This window comes from Ranitomeya imitator, chromosome 8, assembly GCF_032444005.1.
Source record: "Ranitomeya imitator isolate aRanImi1 chromosome 8, aRanImi1.pri, whole genome shotgun sequence".
Classification (NCBI taxonomy): Eukaryota; Metazoa; Chordata; class Amphibia; order Anura; family Dendrobatidae; genus Ranitomeya; species Ranitomeya imitator.
In genome coordinates this window covers 193,561,414-193,582,678 of record NC_091289.1, presented here as the reverse complement: position 1 = coordinate 193,582,678, position 21,265 = coordinate 193,561,414, and the positions used below count along the sequence as shown (strand labels likewise).

Here is a 21,265-nt window from a genome sequence, read left to right as displayed (position 1 = left end):
GTCACATGGTAATAAAGGCAGAAGGCATGGGTGGGGAAGAGTGGAGGTTATACACTGGGGTGGGGTGGTGTGGGGTGTAAGCAAATTTCTGCAATCAGTTCCATGAAGGCAGCGGGTTCTTCCTGCAACATGGATGTCTACAAACTCTCTACAAATTAGGCAAATGCAAATTGCAGAAATTTGAGCACCAAACTTTCCAAATGTGAATGCTGCAAGACTTTTACCAGACAGTATGTGTGAACTGCAGCCAAAGTGTGCTCACAAGAATCAAGTAGGAGGGGTGAAGTGAACGGGTGTAATGAAAATCTCTATGGTGCTGCTCCGACAGATCAGGCAAAGGCTTTAGTGTGCACAATGGCCAAAGCAGGACAGAAATTAAAGGGATTTCCAGGTAATAATGAATAATGTCAATATATGCAAATGATTTAGATAAAAACTGTAATGCCGAGGTCACTCAAGCATATGTTCTCATGCGACTTTGTGTCAAATTTATCAAGCAATCGTGCACCATTTTAATGCAATTAGTGCAAAATGTGACAGCGCACAGGGCAAGACGAGGACGGCTTAAAGGGACACTGTCACCTGAATTTGGAGGGAACAATCTTCAGCCATAGAGGCGGGGTTTTCGGGTGTTTGATTCACCCTTTCCTTACCCGCTGGCTGCATGCTGGCTGCAATATTGGATTGAAGTTCATTCTCTGTCCTCCGTAGTACACGCCTGTACAAGGTGCAATCTTGCCTTGTGCAGGCATGTACTACGGAGGACAGAGAATGAACTTCAATCCAATATTGCAGCCAGCATGCAGCCAGCGGGTAAGGAAAGGATGAATCAAAAACCCCGCCTCCATGGCTGAAGATTGTTCCCTCCAAATTCAGGTGACAGTGTCCCTTTAAAGATTGCAAATGAAGAATCAGGGATCATGAACAATACGTGGAGCAACGCCACCTAGTGGCCACAGAAAGAGCATGTCAGTAAAATCCGTGGCTGGATCTGGCCACAGACTGCAGCACGCGCCTGAAACTAAATGTGCCGACAGTTCTAAGAAGAGATGGGGATACGCGACCTCCACACACATTTAGGAGCCAGTTACCACTGAAGAAACAAAGGACTGGATAACTAAAAAAAGATTCAGTCTTGTTATAGAAATTTATATGAATAAAAACAAAACAAAAAAAAAAAAAAAGATTTAGATTTTCCTTTTTCCCTTAGAAGAGGCGACCGTCCGGCTGCTGGCCGTATCACACACACATTTCCTGACAACAGGAGATAAAGTTTAGGTTCACCAGATTTGCACCCCAATGGCGAGCTCAGCTCTGCTACATCTGTGCCCACAGCAGCAATGTCACCTGCCTTGTATTGTCCTGTGGACAGCGCCACCTGCTGGGGATGGGATGCATTACTGATAGAGCAGCCCTGCACAACGGATCCTGGATCGCTCAGTTCTTTGCTCAGTTTATGACTTGTTCCCATGTTATCACAAATCCTGCAGCGTCAGGTCATGAAATACCGAGACACTGCTCCCCTCATCATCCGCAGACTCCTCACACTGGCTGCTGGTCTTGCTTATGTCCCGTCTCCTCCGGCGATTATACACCGGCCGCTCAGACTTCTGGTCACCGTCTGTGCCCCTTACATGGTTCCTCTGGTGTAAAGCCTTCTGGAGGCAGCGGTAAAATCTGCAGAAATAGAGAACAGATCAGGGCTGTTTGTGGGATACAGCACATTGCTGATTCATTCTAACTCATCGCAACTGCGATTTGTCCTTTTTGCTCTTTTGATTTTTTTCCTCCCCTTTTTCCAAAAGCAAGAACTTTTTTCTTTTCTCGTCCGCAGCGCAACATGGAGACTTGTACTTTCTAGGACGAGTTGAAGTGTTAAATAAGACCATTCATTTTACCATATAATGTACTGATTGATGGTTTAAACAATTACAAATGCAGAAAATGCAAAAAAAAAAAAAAAAAAAAATCCTATAAAGTCTCATCCCCGCCTCTTTCATAGTGTACGAGGAAACAAATGCCCCAAAATTATCTTACCCCATGATCAGTTCCTTGCAGTGAATGGACTCCTTATTAGTGATGAGCGATTTGCTCGGGTTTTCCTGAGCACGCTCGGGTTCTCCGAGTATTTATGACTGCTCAGAGATTTAGTTTTCATCGCGGGAGCTGCATGATTTACAGCTACTAGCCAGCCTGAGTACATGTGGGGGTTGACTGGTTGCTAGGAAATCCCCACATGTATTCAAGCTGTCTAGTAGCCACAAATCATGCAGCCACGGCAAGGAAAACAAAATCTCCGAGCAGTCATAAATACTCGGAGATCACCCGAGCGTGCTCAGGAAAACCCGAGCAACGAGTACACTCACTCATCACTACTCCTTATATAATAATATCAACAAGGTCACCAGGACACGAATACTGCAGCTCCCTATGATTATCGTGCTTTGGCCCGACGCTTGAAACCAAAAATAGGATTATTTACATCTCATTTAGCAAATGCCTCGTTGTATGATCAGTGGGATCCAACATCCCAGACCCCATCAATCCTCAGAATCAGAATGAGATGGTTGCAGCTGGGCCCATTAATGAAGTTGTCCACTACTTGATCAATGTCTGATCGGCCAGGTTTTGACACCCGGCACCCCCGCCGTTACTGCCGCTGGCTGGAATTACTCCCTTACAGAGATGCTCTGTCTACTTGTAGTGGATGCCACAGAGTACTGCACATCCACCTCCTATGCATAACAATATGAGGTGGATGTGTAATACCAAGCCCCAGGCCAATACAAGTAAACAGTACAGGTCTATAAGGCTTCTTTTACACTTGCCAGGTTTTTTGCGGCCCGTTTTTTGTGGGCTGTATTGCCGTAATTTTTACGATCTGCTGCAAAAACAGGCAGCAAAAATATTGCTGATTGCCGTTTTTCTGGTTTCGAATAGTAGGAAAAAAAAAACAGGCGATCAGCAAATACGGTCATCACTGTGCACCGCATAAACAAGCTTCCATTGTTTTTGCGGCCCCATTGATTTTCAATGGGGGCTATATCCGTAAAAAATATTGAGCAGGCTCAATATTTTTTTCACGACCGTAAATATGGCCCTCCCGGCCATACGGTGTACGGCACTCCAACTAATTTTTGCCAAGTAAATAAGGCAGCACAATGCAACGCTAAAATATGCAAACATGAGACACGAAAATTGAACTGCATTACTGCACTAGAAATATGAAAAATGAGAGCGTTTAGCGCATAAAAATGGCCAATTTTATGTGTGCATGGTAGCCACTGACCGTCACATCCAAAACATCAGTTTTTTTAAATGTATTCTTTAGCCTTCTGACCGAGCACTCTGCCTCCTAGCCACAGGTGTTTTATCGCAGCAGGTCCATTACCCCTCCAAAGTAAGAGAGAAATTTAGTCTAAGAAGAGGTTTCACAGGCACCCATTCAGATGGAGACGTTTATTCTCAGCGAGGAAAGGAAAGTGTAGGACCTGGTATAAGAGAGATGCCGTAAAGAGGCTACCAGGTACACATAAAATTGGCCATTTTTATGCGCTAAACGCTCTCATTTTTCATATTTCTAGTGCAGTAATGCAGTTCAATTTCCGACTAATTTTTGCGGCCCAATAAACGGGCTGCAAAAACACGGCAAGTGTAAAAGAAGCCTAAGGGAGTACTTCCAGCCAGCGGCAGTAACAGCTGATTGGCGGCAGTGCTAGGTGTCAGACCCTGGCCGATCAGACATTGATCGCCTATCCTAAGGATAGACCATCAATGTAAAAGTAGTGGACAACCTCTTTAACTTGAGTAGAGCTGCGCTGCAGTTGACTCTGCGCAGCAGGTGGTTGAGGTACTGCTGTCCAGTGAAGACAAAGGGGGCCGAGTGCTGACCACCATGGCGACTCACACTCCATCCCAATGACCACCCCGGCGACTCACTATATCCCACTGACCACCAAGGCAACTCACACTCCATCCCATAGTCACTCAGCCCCCATATACGACGATGCATAGATCCCACATCCACATGGAGCAGCACCTGACAATCCTCTTCTTGTTCTCTTCCAACTTCTGATTTGCGGTTTGCACTAACAAGTCGATGTATTCCTCGCTCACCAGACACTTCGCCTTGTGACTTAAGGGCACCTCCAGACAATGTGTGCTCCGCACGGCCTGCAATACAGGAAGAGATCTCAGCCAAATTGGATTGAAAGGCAAAATAAAAGACTACAGCAGCGACAACAAACCTCTACACACTTGCAATGCGCAGGGTGAAAACTGGAGATTTTCTCCATCACATGTGAACCCATCTCGGCCTCACTAGATCCTGGGAGATTCAGCTGCCCTGCGGTAACTCACCCACTATAGAGAGAGGGCTCTTCCATGATGCTGCCGGGGTCCCCTTTGGTCTTTTGACTAAAGGTACCTTCACACTCAGCGACGCTGCAGCGATACCGACAACGATGTCGATCGCTGCAGCGTCGCTGTTTGGTCGCTGGAGAGCTGTCACACAGACAGCTCTCCAGCGACCAACGATCCCGAAGTCCCCTGGTAACCAGGGTAAATATCGGGTTACTAAGCGCAGGGCCGTGCTTAGTAACCCGATGTTTACCCTGGTTACCAGCGTAAACGTAAAAAAAACAAACACTACATACTTACCTTCTGCTGTCTGTCCCCGGCGCTGTGCTTTCCTGCACTGACTGTGAGCACAGCGGCCGGAAAGCACAGCGGTGACGTCACCGCTCTGCTTTCCAGCTGGCCGGCGCTCACAGCCAGTGCAGGAAAGCACAGCGCCGGGGACAGACAGCAGAAGGTAAGTATGTAGTGTTTGTTTTTTTTACGTTTACGCTGGTAACCAGGGTAAACATCGGGTTACTAAGTGCGGCCCTGCGCTTAGTAACCCGATGTTTACCCTGGTTACCAGTGAAGACATCGCTGAATTGGCGTCACACACGCCGATTCAGCGATGTCTGCAGGGAGTCCAGCGACGAAATAAAGTTCTGGACTTTCTGCAGCGACATTACAGCAGGATCCTGATCGCTGCTGCGTGTCAAACTGAACGATATCGCTAGCCAGGACGCTGCAACGTCACGGATCGCTAGCGATATCGTTCAGTGTGAAGGTACCTTTACAGTGGAGGGCGTCAGGTGATCTCTGTGACCAAACATCCAGGGCCAAAAGAAGGTTTATCTGGTCAGTCAGATCATAACCTCAGTAGTCGACACCCCCACGACCGGAAGAGGAAGCCAGGAAAACAACAGGGATCACACCAGCAGCAGTACGGTGACGAGGCGGGGGCTGGGTGGGCTTGCTTTATTAACACCGCCATGTTCCCATCTCTACAAGTTATTTTGCTAGTGGACAACCCTTTGAAAGGAAAGATCTGAGAAAAAACTGATGCTAGTGCTATGTGTTCAGCTGCTGCAACCACGTCATACAGATATCAAAAAACATACAAACCCACTGGGTTTTATGCAAGTTGCTGGTGACAAAGGGACGACATTAACCTACATCATGCTGTGATTTAGGAGGGCAGAGCCTGATGATTGGTGTTACCAAATAGCAGCCCCAGCCTAAAGGTGAGGTTTTCATTCCCCATCTGATGCTGGTTTTCTCCATTCTTGTCCAATACATTACTGCAGAGACAGATACTCACCATTATAATTTTACCTTTCTTGCCGACCGTTATTCCCGAATTCCTGAACCCCGAATCAATGGCGACCCCGTGCTGGAGGAAGTGCGAGACACAACGTTAATATCAGAAAAGATTTCTGCCATAATTTGCATTGGTTGCTGCCTGTAGTGGAGTTTCTCTACCTCTTACACAAACCCACAGGTTTATATAACGTAAATTACAGATGTAGCAGAGCTGTGCTAGTCATAGAAACACTGTCTTTTCAGTAAGTTAAAGGGATCGTCAAGGAGAAGGGCCAGTTCACATGACTGTAGTGGACATATTTTCCTGTCTAGTCTGACCATAGATCTCCTCCCCCAAACTACCAGCCAATATATGCGATTGTGTGAATTAGCTTTTAGAAAGGTACGGCTGCTTGCTTTTAGTCACAGATGCAGACCGGTCCACGGAGCTCCATTAACATGAGTAGACCTGTCCTGTAACACCACTTATAACCCGAGGACAGGTTTGTTTCTCTGCAGGGAAGAATGTTATTTTTTAAATCTTGTAAATTCAATAATAGAAACGGAGGTTACTAGATCATAACAGCGTTAAAGTGTAAACTCGGCTCTGCTACATCTGACCATGTGCACAATTACCAGTAACTGTGCATCCTGCAGCTCACGACACTGTACGTGGAGGACGAAGGGTTCAAATTTCAGCACCGCATCTCCTGTCGCCTTCTGAAGACCTGAAATCTGAGCACAAACAGGGATTAGGTTTATGAAAGTATTCCTATCTCTTTGGCCCGATTCCAGGACACCTGTCGATCAGCAGGATGCAGCTGTGATCTACCCAGGCTCAGAACCAATCCTCTAACAATCAGTGTGCGTACCAGGGGCCAATATAACAGACACTGAAGAGACCTGCAACACAGTCCCATTAATGTGAATGGAGCAGAGCTGCAGTGCCCTGCAGAGTGAGTATACGAGAGCGCTGCTCCGCAGGGAATCCCGTGATTGAGCTGTAGCACTTACATTAGGATGGTGAAGGCTATGGTAGTTGAACTCCCAGAATCCATTATCACATATTGGTAGAATGGTCACCAGGACATATACACTCCCTGCCCCGTACCCCACGGCGCACACTCACCACATCTTCTCTCATGCAGAAATCATGAGTTACAAAGAGCCACGAGCAGTTCTGCTTCTGAACTGAGGACACGTCAGGATTCTGTGGGGATTTAATAGAAAAATGTACAATCAGCAAAATGTAAAGAAAATTGAAAGACATAAACAGGAGCTCAATATATGAACCAATAAAACATGCACGTCACACAACAGCCAGTCCCGCAAGAGCAGCCGTCACACACCGGCCGGTCACACAAGAGCAGCTGTCACACGCCAGCCGGTCCCGGAAGAGCAGCCGTCACACACCGGCCGATCCCTCCAGAGCAGCCGTCACACGACAGCCGATCCCTCCAGAGCAGCCGTCACACGACAGCCGATCCCTCAAGAGCAGCCGTCACACGACAGCCGATCCCTCAAGAGCAGCCGTCACACGACAGCCGATCCCTCAAGAGCAGCCGTCACACGACAGCCGATCCCTCAAGAGCAGCCGTCACACGACAGCCAGTCCTGCAAGAGCAGCCGTCACACGACAGCCGATCCCTCAAGAGCAGCCGTCACACGACAGCCGATCCCTCAAGAGCAGCCGTCACACGACAGCCGATCCCTCAAGAGCAGCCGTCACACGACAGCCGATCCCTCAAGAGCAGCCGTCACACGACAGCCGATCCCTCAAGAGCAGCCGTCACACGACAGCCGATCCCTCAAGAGCAGCCGTCACACGACAGCCGATCCCTCAAGAGCAGCCGTCACACGACAGCCGATCCCTCAAGAGCAGCCGTCACACGACAGCCGATCCCTCAAGAGCAGCCGTCACACGACAGCCGATCCCTCAAGAGCAGCCGTCACACGACAGCCGATCCCTCAAGAGCAGCCGTCACACGACAGCCGATCCCTCAAGAGCAGCCGTCACACGACAGCCGATCCCTCAAGAGCAGCCGTCACACGACAGCCGATCCCTCAAGAGCAGCCGTCACACGACAGCCGATCCCTCAAGAGCAGCCGTCACACGACAGCCGATCCCTCAAGAGCAGCCGTCACACGACAGCCGATCCCTCAAGAGCAGCAGTCACACGCCGGCCGGTCCCTCAAGAGCAGCCGATCCCTCAAGAGCAGCCGTCACACGCCGGCCAGTTCTATCATACAGCTGCTGTCAGATTCTAGCTGCTCTATTCATTCCTTCAGGAACCACGATTATTGCCTGATGGAAACTTTCTATCTGTAGAACAGAGTGAGGGCAAATCAAACGACCATAAGAATGATCACTGGACTGCATCACTCTAGGAAACATCCAGAGATCAGAGTCATCGGAAAAGTTTACATTTAGACAAACAGATCACTGGGTGCACAAATTTTCTAGAACAGTCTATTCCGTGGGTCTGCAACCTATCAATTGCCAATAGCTGCAGTGGAGTGCGGTCTCATTACTGTGGAATAAAGTGGATTCTGTAGCACTGACTGAACCCGGGCAGCTCGCCCCCCAGCGGGCACAGGTCACTGCCCTCGAGGCCGCAGCATGTGCAGGTCGGGGCGGAAAGTGATAACACCAAGAAAATGTAGATGGAAGATGCCAGCAACAAAGTGACGGCAGCAGATGGGTAAGTGCCATCGCCCCTTCTCTGCAGGGCAGCTGCTCAGTTTCACCTCCGATGTCTGCACTGTGTATATAGTGAGGACACATCTGTAAGGAGACGGTACTCCTCCACACAGCTGACAGTACAGATAATGTGTCGGACCTTGGTCATCCTCCTCGGATGCCGCCGGGGTTATAAGATGTCGGCCCCTTCACCTCGTCTCTGAGGAGGATCCTCCCGGAGCAGGAGCTGGTGGTGAAGTAGCAGTTCTGCAGGTTGAGGTCCCGCACCATCTCCTCTATGTCCGCGTCCACACTGCCCTTCTTACTGAGGTCGGCCTTCCGCGAGGCCTGCTGCTTCCAGTGTGTGAACAGTCCCCAGGACGCTGCGGACGGAGGCTGCGGATCCTCCTGGTTACCTGTCGTCACCTCCTCCATACTGTGGGATCCCTGCAGATCAGGCGGAATCTCCACGACAGATTATTGGGGGCTGACGAGGACCCCGCGGCCGGCCCCGGTCCTGAGTGGGGTCCTATACGTCCCCCTACAGCGGTGTCTGCCACTGTCTACTGTGGTCCCTGTAAGAACCGACCAGGGTGACATGAGACGACGGTCACCGGATCCCTCACAGCAGGTCTTCATCCAGAGTCCATTGATCGGGGGCTTCTATCCCCATATAGGGGGTCGCACACGTTTATCCCCCGCTCAGCACATTTCAGGTTTCTATCTTCTTTAGAACTGCAAGATCAATCACGTGACACCCTGGGGGCCGCCATGTTGGCTACGGAAGCCTCAGGTGGGTCAAAATTTCTCCATTCCGCGTATCATTGAGGGCGTACGTGGGCCACGTGACGGCAGCACGCTGAGACTACGTTTCCCTTAAGAAATATGGAGACGCGTCTGTGCGTGCGGTCACCTGACACCAGAGGACACGCCCCCCGGGCAGAGTATAGTGACAGGACCCTGACGGGGACCAGGAGTCCGGGAGGTGACGGCTGGAGGTGAGCGGCGGAGCAGAGACTGAGGGGAAGGCTGAGCTGCTGGGACTTGTGGTGCTATACACAGCACGCATGGAGCCTTATACTGATAGGACATAGTGTGGACGTGTATGTGTAGAACTACAAGTCTCAGCAGTGATTTCGTTGCAGACTGCACATACAGGGCTATATCTCAGCTGAGGGCAAGGAGGAAACTCCTGAGATTCTTCTTCCCAGGTCCTGAGAGAAATGGCGGAGAGACGGGGCGACCGGGTGCGGAGTAAAGGTCGTGTGTGCGAGCGAGTAACTGATTAGTGGACGTAGCAGAGCCGAGCGCCCCGTGCGCCCTGGGACGTAGCAGAGCCGAGCGCCCCGTGTGCCCTGGGACGTAGCAGAGCCGAGCGCCCCGTGTGCCCTGGGACGTAGCAGAGCCGAGCGCCCCGTGCGCCCTGGGACGTAGCAGAGCCGAGCGCCCCGTGTGCCCTGGGACGTAGCAGAGCCGAGCCGAGCGCCCCGCGTGCCCTGGGACGTAGCAGAGCCGAGCCGAGCGCCCCGCGTGCCCTGGGACGTAGCAGAGCCGAGCCGAGCGCCCCGCGTGCCCTGGGACGTAGCAGAGCCGAGCGCCCCGTGTGCCCTGGGACGTAGCAGAGCCGAGCGCCCCGTGTGCCCTGGGACGTAGCAGAGCCGAGCGCCCCGTGTGCCCTGGGACGTAGCAGAGCCGAGCGCCCCGTGTGCCCTGGGACGTAGCAGAGCCGAGCGCCCCGTGTGCCCTGGGACGTAGCAGAGCCGAGCGCCCCGTGCGCCCTGGGACGTAGCAGAGCCGTGCGCCCTGGGACGTAGCAGAGCCGAGCGCCCCGTGCGCCCTGGGACGTAGCAGAGCCGAGCGCCCCGTGTGCCCTGGGACGTAGCAGAGCCGAGCGCCCCGTGTGCCCTGGGACGTAGCAGAGCCGAGCGCCCCGTGTGCCCTGGGACGTAGCAGAGCCGAGCGCCCCGCGTGCCCTGGGACGTAGCAGAGCCGAGCGCCCCGCGTGCCCTGGGACGTAGCAGAGCCGAGCGCCCCGTGCGCCCTGGGACGTAGCAGAGCCGAGCGCCCCGTGTGCCCTGGGACGTAGCAGAGCCGAGCGCCCCGCGTGCCCTGGGACGTAGCAGAGCCGAGCGCCCCGCGTGCCCTGGGACGTAGCAGAGCCGAGCGCCCCGTGTGCCCTGGGACGTAGCAGAGCCGAGCGCCCCGTGTGCCCTGGGACGTAGCAGAGCCGAGCGCCCCGTGTGCCCTGGGACGTAGCAGAGCCGAGCGCCCCGTGTGCCCTGGGACGTAGCAGAGCCGAGCGCCCCGTGTGCCCTGGGACGTAGCAGAGCCGAGCGCCCCGTGTGCCCTGGGACGTAGCAGAGCCGAGCGCCCCGTGTGCCCTGGGACGTAGCAGAGCCGAGCGCCCCGTGTGCCCTGGGACGTAGCAGAGCCGAGCGCCCCGTGCGCCCTGGGACGTAGCAGAGCCGAGCGCCCCGTGCGCCCTAGGACGTAGCAGAGCCGAGCGCCCCGTGTGCCCTGGGACGTAGCAGAGCCGAGCGCCCCGTGTGCCCTGGGACGTAGCAGAGCCGAGCGCCCCGTGTGCCCTGGGACGTAGCAGAGCCGAGCGCCCCGTGTGCCCTGGGACGTAGCAGAGCCGAGCGCCCCGTGTGCCCTGGGACGTAGCAGAGCCGAGCGCCCCGTGTGCCCTGGGACGTAGCAGAGCCGAGCGCCCCGTGTGCCCTGGGACGTAGCAGAGCCGAGCGCCCCGTGTGCCCTGGGACGTAGCAGAGCCGAGCGCCCCGTGTGCCCTGGGACGTAGCAGAGCCGAGCGCCCCGTGTGCCCTGGGACGTAGCAGAGCCGAGCGCCCCGTGTGCCCTGGGACGTAGCAGAGCCGAGCGCCCCGTGTGCCCTGGGACGTAGCAGAGCCGAGCGCCCCGTGTGCCCTGGGACGTAGCAGAGCCGAGCCGAGCGCCCCGCGTGCCCTGGGACGTAGCAGAGCCGAGCCGAGCGCCCCGCGTGCCCTGGGACGTAGCAGAGCCGAGCGCCCCGCGTGCCCTGGGACGTAGCAGAGCCGAGCGCCCCGCGTGCCCTGGGACGTAGCAGAGCCGAGCGCCCCGCGTGCCCTGGGACGTAGCAGAGCCGAGCGCCCCGCGTGCCCTGGGACGTAGCAGAGCCGAGCGCCCCGCGTGCCCTGGGACGTAGCAGAGCCGAGCGCCCCGCGTGCCCTGGGACGTAGCAGAGCCGAGCGCCCCGCGTGCCCTGGGACGTAGCAGAGCCGAGCGCCCCGTGTGCCCTGGGACGTAGCAGAGCCGAGCGCCAAGGACAGCACCCTGTGTGCCCTGGGACGTAGCAGAGCCGAGCGCCCCGTGTGCCCTGGGACGTAGCAGAGCCGAGCGCCCCGTGTGCCCTGGGACGTAGCAGAGCTGAGCGCCAAGGACAGCACCCCGTGTGCCCTGGGACGTAGCAGAGCCGAGCGCCCCGTGTGCCCTGGGACGTAGCAGAGCCGAGCGCCCCGTGTGCCCTGGGACGTAGCAGAGCCGAGCGCCCCGTGTGCCCTGGGACGTAGCAGAGCCGAGCGCCCCGTGTGCACCCCTGCTCCAAGTTAGCTTCCTCTTAGAAGGACTTGTACAGACCGGGGACTCTCTGGTTCTGGTGCGGTGACAAACAAACAGCCACATGTATGACAGAGGTGAGTGCAGGCTCAGGGGACGCTCCTGCTGGCTCTTCTGATGCTTCACTTGTTGTGGATTCTGCAGCAATAGCCTCATAAGGCTAGGTTCACATTGTGTTAGGCAGTCCGTCTAGCGCATACGCTAACGGACTGCGTTAACGCAATGGCCAAAAAGGGATCGCGTTTAGCGATCGCGCTAGCACAGACGCTCCATCTGCGCTAGCGGGAACGGACAAAAAAACGCTGCAGACAGCGTTCGAGGTCCGTCACAAAATAACGGCACATCACTAACGCATGCCAATAATGGCATGCGTTAGGGATGCGCTACATACATTGCGGTCAATGGGTGCGCTAACGGATCCGTTACATTGCGTTAGTGCCGGATTCCGTCAGCGGACAGCCACTAACGCAATGTGAACCTAAGTCATTCAGATCTGCTTGTAACAAACGTTCCCTTTCTTTAAATGAGGGGGGGGGGGGAGGGGGTTAATGCGTCTGTAGCGCAAATGTTTTTTGCAGCAGAAATCTGCCTCATGAAAAGTGACTGGATTTCAAAGCCGCTTTTAGATGAGGATTTTTCAGCCAGAAGACAAAAATAAATTATCTGTTAGATTGCAGCCGGCAGTGTTATTAGTCTTCATGTCTGTAGATCAGGGCAGTATATAGGTGGATTTTATAGTGTCGCAGATCACAGGCAGGGGGGTCTTCTCAGTTCCAACCCCCTGTTATCTTTGTCATGAACAGCCCTCTACGGCCCCCTATCGTCTGGGCAATTACACGATACACAGGAGGCCGCAGGCTGTTTCCACTAATAGGCCGGTCACCTGGAAATGAACAGTGAGTGTATGGTATACACACCTCCGATTCCCACACATGGGATATGTGTTATATACCCCCGGTACATTCACTGCTAGCGCCACAATATCGCAAGACTACTCGCTTCCTCCACCAGCCGTTTATACCAGCTGACTGGAGGCCTGCTATGTAACGTATGGCTTTCACGAGTGTGGTTTACAGAACAAAAGGAACAGAAATATTACATTTTCATTTGAATCCAGAACTATAGGCAGCATTAATAAAACATATATGAAAGAGTGTACAAAGGGGACAAAACAATACAACATATACAGTTACATGCAATAAAACAGGTTTAAGAAAAGAACTTACTACGCCGATCACAGAGATGATTCAGTTTAGCAAAGGAGAACACTTCAATTGGAGAAGTTCAGTGAACGGGACCCATGCATAGACAACGTGTATCTCTCTATAGGAACACAGGTCATAATATGCCTTGAACTTTTATCAGCACCTTTGTTTTGCCAACCCCCCCCCCCCCCCCCCCAAGATGACCTCACGTGGGTCGGGTTGTGGGATGTCCGCAGCCCTTCAAGATTTTATGAAATTCCCAACATTAGTAATAACTTCACTCCTCATGATCTCAGAAATTTGAGATCGCCGTCATATTTTTTTTATTGTGATTTTTACCTTTCCATAGATGGTAAACATGACATGGCTGACGTCCGTTATCTGGCCACTATTGATTTTGGGCTTATAGCCTGGTGCTGTGAGAAAACATGCATATTCTTCCCCTATTAGCCCTGAAGTTGAATATGTATGTGCCATCACTATCGGATCTTTAAACACTCCAATATTTCTATCCGGAACCGGGCCGGCTATTGTAGATATAACTTTTCCCCTCTGAGAGGAGGGGGGGTGAATGCCCCCCTCATTAGTGGCTCCCGAGATCTTAATATTTTCTATCACCTATAGATTTGTCTTTCAGACCAGTATGGCTTCTATGGGAAGACTCATGCGGGCGATTCGGGTCTCGGAGTTTGGGAAACCGGAGGTTCTGAAGCTCCTCACTGATGTCCCGGTGCCTTTACCAGGAGAGAAGCAGGTAAAGATGTCTTTCCTAGAGCAATGCTGAAGTGTGGAGACTTTCTTAAAGGCTATTTCTAGGACTTTGATTTATCAGATGGGTGGGGGTCCGATTCCTGACACCTCCACCGAACAGCTGATTAAAGCGCATTTTTTAGAGTCTGTCCTTGGAATTGCAGCTCCATCCTATTCACTTCAATAGGAGCTGAGCTGCAGTACCGGAGAGCGGCCACTGAATGGCGCTGTGATGTTTCAGCTCTATTTATTGTTTATATCCAGCCCCCCAATTGGAGCTTCAAACAGCTGATGTCTGGTGGGCAACGGACCCCCAGAGATCTGATATTTATCACCTCTGCTAAGAATTGGCCTTCACTATCTCCTGGATGACCCCTTTTAAGAAGTTTGGCCCCCAGAGTTGTCAGTCACCTTGTGCATGAAATGCCAAGACAGAGGAACGTGGCCCCTGATGGAGACCCTCCGATCCTGTCCTTGTCCGTTATAGCTTTGACTCTTTTTTTTTTTTTTTTTTTTTTTTTTTTCTTTCTTTCGTCATTTCCGTAAAAGGTTTTAATCCGAGTGCACGCCTGCGGAATTAACCCCGTGGAGACGTACATCAGAGCTGGCACCTACGCCCGGAAACCAAACTTGCCCTACATCCCCGGCTCTGACGTATCGGGGGTGGTGGAGGATGTCGGAAGAAACGTGACCGCATTTAAGGTAACTGATTTTCTTAAAGGGGCTTTCTGCTTTGGACGATCCCGCTCTGCTTTGACAGTCTCCCCCGATGATAAGCTGATCACTTTCCAATGCGGACGTGCGCGGTGCTGGACAACCCAACCCTTTTAAAGGGATTTTACGTGACTTTAATACTGATGTCGTGTATCAGCCCATTAATAATTGGGGGGGGTCAAAATCCAGGGACCCCCATGATGATGATCTCATCACCTCATAGCTATGTCTGTGCCTGGTCCTGCACCTCGGCCCCATTCGCTGAGGACTGAGCTGCAGCATCGGACACGACCGCCTGTATGGAGGCGCCCCCCCCCAGATGCCTCACGTAGCCCCCATAACCTCTGGGTCCCATTTTATTAATATTTCCTTTTTCATGTTGTGCAGAAAGGAGATCGCGTGTTCACCACCGGTACAATCACAGGGGGATACGCGGAGTACGCAGTCGTCTCTGAGGAGGCCGTGTACTCCCTTCCCGAGCAGCTGAGCTTCAAGCAAGGGGCCGCCATATCCGTCCCGTATTTCACTGCCTACAGGGCGCTGATCACAAAGTGAGGGTCATAGGTCAAGTATGAAGCGAGAAAAGTTCTGAAACTTTCTAAAACTTTTCTAACACCGTATTGTGCGGTCAGTCTGCAGAACTTCACAGCTTTGTCTTTTGTTTCATAGGGCACAAGGCAAACCCGGGGAGGTGGTCCTCGTACATGGTGCCAGTGGCGGGGTGAGTAATGTGACCAGTGGATGTTGGGAGTTGTCCTCTTCTACCGAGGAACTTTAATATTGTATTACCTGTTTTATCTTTCTTCATTTTCTACTCTTAAGAAGTACGAGCTGCGATCGTGGTTTCCATAGTGGGTGGGTTTGAGGGGTTAGGATTGCCATGTGGTGCTCTGTGGAAAGAGGACGGGGCTAGAGTATGTACCCAAATGTACACGAGAAAATAGGTGGGAATTCAGAGGAAGGCGTTGAATGGCCTCGTCCCTAGTGGCCTGTGGAAGGGTTTGAATGGCCCCATCCCTGGTGGCCTGTGGAAGGGTTTGAATGGCCCCATCCCTGGTGGCCTGGGGAACGGTTTGAATGGCCTCGTCCCTGGTGGCCTGGGGAAGGGTTTGAATGACCTCATCCCTAGTTGCCTGGGGAAGGGTTTGAATGGCCTTGTCCCTAGTGGCCTGGGGAAGGGTTTGCGTGGCCTGGGGTAGGGTTTGAATGGCCTCATCCCTGGTGGCTTGGGGAAGGGTTTGCGTGGCCTGGGGTAGGGTTTGAATGGCCTCATCCCTGGTGGCCTGGGGAAGGGTTTGAGTGGCCTCGTCCCTGGTGGCCTGGGGAAGGGTTTGAATGACCTCGTCCCTGGTGGCCTGGGGAAGGGTTTGAATGGCCTCGTCCCTAGTTGCCTGGGGAAGGGTTTGAATGGCCTTGTCCCTGGTGGCCTGGGGAAGGGTTTGAATGGCCTTGTCCCTAGTTGCCTGGGGAAGGGTTTGAATGGCCTTGTTCCTGGTGGCCTGGGGAAGGGTTTGAATGACCTCGTCCCTGGTGGCCTGGGGAAGGGTTTGAATGGCCTCGTCCCTAGTTGCCTGGGGAAGGGTTTGAATGGCTTTGTCCCTGGTGGCCTGGGGAAGGGTTTGAATGGCCTTGTCCCTAGTTGCCTGGGGAAGGGTTTGAATGGCCTTGTTCCTGGTGGCCTGGGGAAGGGTTTGAATGACCTCGTCCCTAGTTGCCTGGGGAAGGGTTTGAATGGCCTTGTCCCTGGTGGCCAGGGGAAGGGTTTGAATGGCCTTGTCCCTGGTGGCCAGGGGAAGGGTTTGAATGGCCTTGTCCCTGGTGGCCTGTTTGTGTTGGTCTAGTGCAATGGAATGGGTTACTACTATCCTGGTGGTCTATGGCAATGATGGGTTAATACCAGAATTGGTGGTATTGGAGTGGTCTAGAGTAGTGAAGACGTTAATGCCAGCGGCCATGATGGTGCAGGGTAGTCGGTGGGTAATGGAGACGTGGATTGTAAGACTTCAGTTCTTCTTGGTTAAGTAGATGTCAGGTGGTCCGCGCTGCTCTGCTTACCTCTCCTTCTCTCCCCTATAGGTGGGGATAGCGGCTTGTCAGATCGCCAGGGCCCATGGATTCAAGGTATTCGGGACCGCCGGCAGCCCCGAGGGGCTAAATCTGGTTTTACAAAATGGAGCCCACAAGGTGTTCAACCACAGGGAGAAGGATTACATCGAGAAGATCCGGGTCAGTGTCCGCATTGTATACTATAATAACCCCCAACCCCCCCGGTATAAGTGACGTCCGGGAACTGGATGACCCCATTTATTATGGAGAGATGCATTGTGCTTTCTAATATTTAGGAGGCTGCCGGAGAGGACGGGGTTAATGTCATCCTGGAGATGTTGTCCAATGTGAACCTGAGCAATGACCTGAAACTCCTATCATATGGCGGCCGAGTGATGGTAGGTGCCCCCAGTCCTGACATGTCCGCCCCTCACAGCTTTGAGCAAATAGGATCCGTAAGCGGCTGATTTTGGGGCGACGGACCGGATGTGTACGGAGACTCACCTCTAATATTTCATGGAGGAAAATCATGCACATGAGCTCTTCAGGGAGGAAACCTAAAGGGGTTAGTGCCTCAGGATGGAGGTAGTAGTCCTACATCATTGGGTCCATGACATTGGTACTTCTCCCTACTGGACTAGTCCTGCTCCAGCGGGGCCACATCCCCCCTGTAGGGTGAATTATGGGGGCACCGGCTGTGGGCAGCTCTGATAATTGCTCTTAAAAAGTCCAGAAAATCAGCTTTTCACTGAATGCATCTTTTATTTACCCCACAACATGGTTCTGTCTAATAACGGCTGCGTTCCTCTAGATAATCGGCTGCCGCGGTCCCATCGAGATAAACCCCAGAGACACAATGATGAAGGAGTCCAGCATCACCGGAGTCGCACTATTCAGCTCTACTAAGGTAACGGCAGGAAGCGATCGGCATCAGTGTACATAGCGTCTTCTATACACGTATGAGAGAAAAGCCAAGATCAGCCTGAAAATGATGCAAGCACAGATAGTACTGCCATCCTGTCTCTCCCTGTGAATAATGTCGGTACCGATAGTACTGCTGCCTTGTAAATGAAATAAGCACAGAGAGTACTACCTTCCCCTCTCTATGAATAACGTAGATTGTAAAAGATGTAGGCACAGGTCGTATTGCATTTGTGTCCCTCTTTGTAAATGATACACACAGATAGTACTGCTTTCCTGTTTCTCCCTCGTAAATAACATTAGTAGTACAGTATTTGCTCTAGTCGGTACAGACAGTACTACCTCCCTCTTTTTTTTTTCACCTAAAGCTGAAATGATTGTGCCCCGGTGCCTGTTGTAGGCACAGATAGTACTGCCTCCCCATTGTCCCCAGTGCCTGTTGTAGGCACAGATAGTACTGCCTCCCCGTTGTCCCCCGGTGCCTGTTGTAGGCACAGATACTACTGCCTCCCCGTTGTCCCCCTGTGCCTGTTGTAGGCACAGATACTACTGCCTCCCCGTTGTCCCCCAGTGCCTGTTGTAGGCACAGATAGTACTGCCTCCCCGTTGTCCCCCAGTGCCTGTTGTAGGCACAGATAGTACTGCCTCCCCGTTGTCCCCCGGTGCCTGTTGTAGGCACAGATAGTACTGCCTCCCCGTTGTCCCCCAATGCCTGTTGTAGGCACATATGGTACTGCCTCCCCGTTCTCCCCCGGTGCCTGTTGTAGGCACATATAGTACTGCTTTCCCGTTGTCCCCCAGTGCCTGTTGTAGGCACAGATAGTACTGCCTCCCCGTTGTCCCCCGGTGCCTGTTGTAGGCACAGATAGTACTGCTTTCCCGTTGTCCCCCAGTGCCTGTTGTAGGCACAGATAGTACTGCATCCCTTTTAAGATTACACATCACTGTAAAGGCTACATTCATATCTGCATCATGGGCTCTGCCGTGAGTCTCCGCTGGTGGGAGGAATAGTCTGTGGCAGTGGATCCGGCCTGTGGTTCTCCGGACCATAAGCTGCTGCCAGAGCAGTCTGGAGGGGGCAGAGGTGACTTTCCTCTCCCCATTGTGATCACATGTCCGTTCATGCACATGGGGCTGGCGGCCATCTGTGTCCTTGTAAAATGATCTATAATAACAAAGATGTTTTTGGTTTTAGGCGGATTGGAAGGAGGCTGGAGCCGCGCTCCTCGGGGGCATGGAGAGCGGATGGCTGAGGCCGCTGATTGGTCCTGAGTATCCGCTGGAGAAAGCAGCTCAGGCCCACGAGGACATCATCCAGAACAGCGGCGCCACCGGCAAGATGGTGCTTGTGATCTGAGCCTGTTTCTGATTGGCTGTGATTATAGAACCCTAATCACTTATGATTCTTGGGGGAAGGGGGGTTAACTGATCACTGCCTGATTCCTCATCACTGGATTTTACATGTTACAGAAAAACCTTTAAAAACAAATGCAGGAGGCTGCAGCCATCACCCCCCACCCCCACCACGATATGTCTATGGCATCTAAGGGGGGAGTTTTCTGAGACTTTGGTGGCAGAGGGGGCTGTAATATATCAGAGACGCTTTGTATCTCCCTCATCTTTGAGTTGGTACAATATCCTTTGGTTGTACCTGGGCTTGTCTGACGCTGCGCTGCCAAAAATCAGCTGAACGGTGGGGTGCTGGGAGTCGGACCACCACTTAGCTTGATACAGATTGCAGAACCAATATCAATTCTCCGGCGCCATGTTTTTCTAGCACTTTATACAAAGCCCCGCCACCCTCGGGTGCGCTCGTAGCTGCCAGCATTGGTGACGGCCTTACAACAAATAAGAATATTTTGTGTGAAATCCCTTTTGTATGTACAGGAGCCGTTCACACTGCAGGGATGACCGGGGACAGGATTATCACAGGATTACATGTCAATCATCACTATAATAAAAGCACTGGCACGGCAGCTTCCCTCCATGTTTGCACTTTACGGTGACTCTTCATTACTACTGATAAACAATTCAGGAAAAAGGAAAAACTTTCCACAACCATAATAGGAAAAAATACATTATGGCTGCTGCTAGGTGGTGCGGCCAAAGAAACATCTCTGCAAAGAGGCCGGGCAATAGTGGCCATCCTGTGCGTGGAGTCAGTCCGGGCTGCGGCGGGCCATCCTGTGCGTGGAGTCAGTCCGGGCTGCGGCGGGCCATCCTGTGCGTGGAGTCTGTCCGGGCTGCGGCGGGCCATCCTGTGCGTGGAGTCAGTCCGGGCTGCGGCAGGCCATCCTGTGCGTGGAGTCAGTCCGGGCTGCGGCGGGCCATCCTGTGCGTGGAGTCTGACCGGGCAGCTGTGCCCATCCTGCACGTGGTGCTGGTCCTAGGACACATGATTCCAGGGACAGCTGCATCTCAGGCTGACATAGATCTTCACCAAACCTCATCTTGGGGCTTTATAAAAGTAGTGAAAGAAGTTCTGGAAAAAAAAGGCTAATATTTGCAACTTTTTGACTGTAAACTGCAGCATACAAGTTTTTCATGATTCCTTTAAACGGGATCTCAATGATAAAGATAAATAATCTGCACCACATATTTACATGTTTTTACTATTTTTGCATAATAGTAACATATTTCACGGGAAAAAAATACCATAGAATGCAGGACACACAGAGCATCACAGCTATGATAGAACGGTGTCAGGAAAAGCAGAGCATCGCAGCTATGATAGAATGGTGTCAGGACACGCAGAGCATCGCAGCTATGATATAATGGTGTCAGGACACGCAGAGCATCGCAGCTATGAGAGAATTTGTCAGGACAGGCAGAGCATCGCAGCTATGATAGAACGGTGTCAGGACAAGCAGAGCATCACAGCTATGGTAGAACAGTCAGTACACGCAGAGCATCGCAGCTATGATAGAATGGTGTCAGGACACGCAGAGCATCGCAGCTATGATAGAATGGTGTCAGGACAAGCAGAGCATCACAGCTATGGTAGAACAGAGTCAGGACACGCACAGCATCACAGATATGATAGAATGTGTCGGGACACGCAGAGCATCAGAGCAATGATAGGAGTCAGAATATGCAGTGCATCGCAGCTATTATAGAATGGTGTCAGGACACGCAGAACATCACAGCTATGATAGAACGGAGTCAGGCCATGCTGAGCATTGCAGTTATGATAGAAAGGAGTCAGGATACACAGACCATCACAGCTATGGTAGAACGGTGTCAGGACACGCAGTGCATCGCAGCTATGATAGAATGGTGTCAGGACACGCAGAGCATCACAGCTATGATAGAAAGGAGATAGGACACAGAGCATCACAGCTATGATAGAAAGGGGTTAGGACACATAGAACATCACAGCTGTAGTAGAACGGTGTCAGGACATGTAGAGCATTGCAGCTATGATAGAAAGGAGTTAGGACACACAGCATCACAGCTATGATAGAAAGGTGTCAGAACACGCAGATCATCACAGCTATGATAGAAAGGGGTTAGGACACATAGAACATCACAGCTGTGGTAGAACGGTGTCAGGACATGCAGAGCATCACAGCTATGATAGAAAGGAGTTAGGACACAGAGCATCACAGCTATGATAGAAAGGTGTCCGAACACGCAGAGCATCACAGCTATGATAGAAAGGAGTCGGAACACGCAGAGCATCACAGCTATGATAGGACTATAGCCTTCACATTAGCAC

General features: G+C 52.4%; 2 protein-coding genes across 3 annotated transcripts; one reads left to right on the top strand and one right to left on the bottom strand.

Moving 5' to 3' along the window:
- Positions 1 to 1,128: 1,128 nt before the first annotated feature.
- TYW3 (tRNA-yW synthesizing protein 3 homolog) lies at positions 1,129 to 9,106 on the bottom strand. Its single transcript, XM_069738291.1, has 6 exons — positions 8,531 to 9,106; positions 6,767 to 6,847; positions 6,274 to 6,372; positions 5,657 to 5,728; positions 4,040 to 4,173; positions 1,129 to 1,677 (listed from the first exon to the last, which is right to left on the bottom strand). The coding sequence occupies exons 1-6, from the start codon at positions 8,750 to 8,752 to the stop codon at positions 1,476 to 1,478; spliced, it is 810 nt and encodes a 269-aa protein (XP_069594392.1). The 5' UTR covers positions 8,753 to 9,106; the 3' UTR covers positions 1,129 to 1,475.
- Positions 9,107 to 9,225: 119 nt separating this feature from the next.
- LOC138648477 (quinone oxidoreductase-like) lies at positions 9,226 to 19,534 on the top strand. 2 transcript variants are annotated; one of them, XM_069738288.1, is made up of 9 exons: positions 9,226 to 9,315; positions 13,754 to 13,870; positions 14,416 to 14,568; positions 14,968 to 15,131; positions 15,250 to 15,301; positions 16,657 to 16,806; positions 16,923 to 17,024; positions 17,438 to 17,533; positions 18,743 to 19,534. In XM_069738288.1, the coding sequence occupies exons 2-9, from the start codon at positions 13,760 to 13,762 to the stop codon at positions 18,902 to 18,904; spliced, it is 990 nt and encodes a 329-aa protein (XP_069594389.1). In that variant the 5' UTR covers positions 9,226 to 9,315; positions 13,754 to 13,759; the 3' UTR covers positions 18,905 to 19,534. The 2 variants fall into 2 exon arrangements, with proteins under 2 accessions (XP_069594389.1, XP_069594391.1); XM_069738290.1 differs by having other exon boundaries at positions 9,237 to 9,315; positions 13,741 to 13,870.
- The last annotated feature ends 1,731 nt before the right edge of the window (positions 19,535 to 21,265 follow it).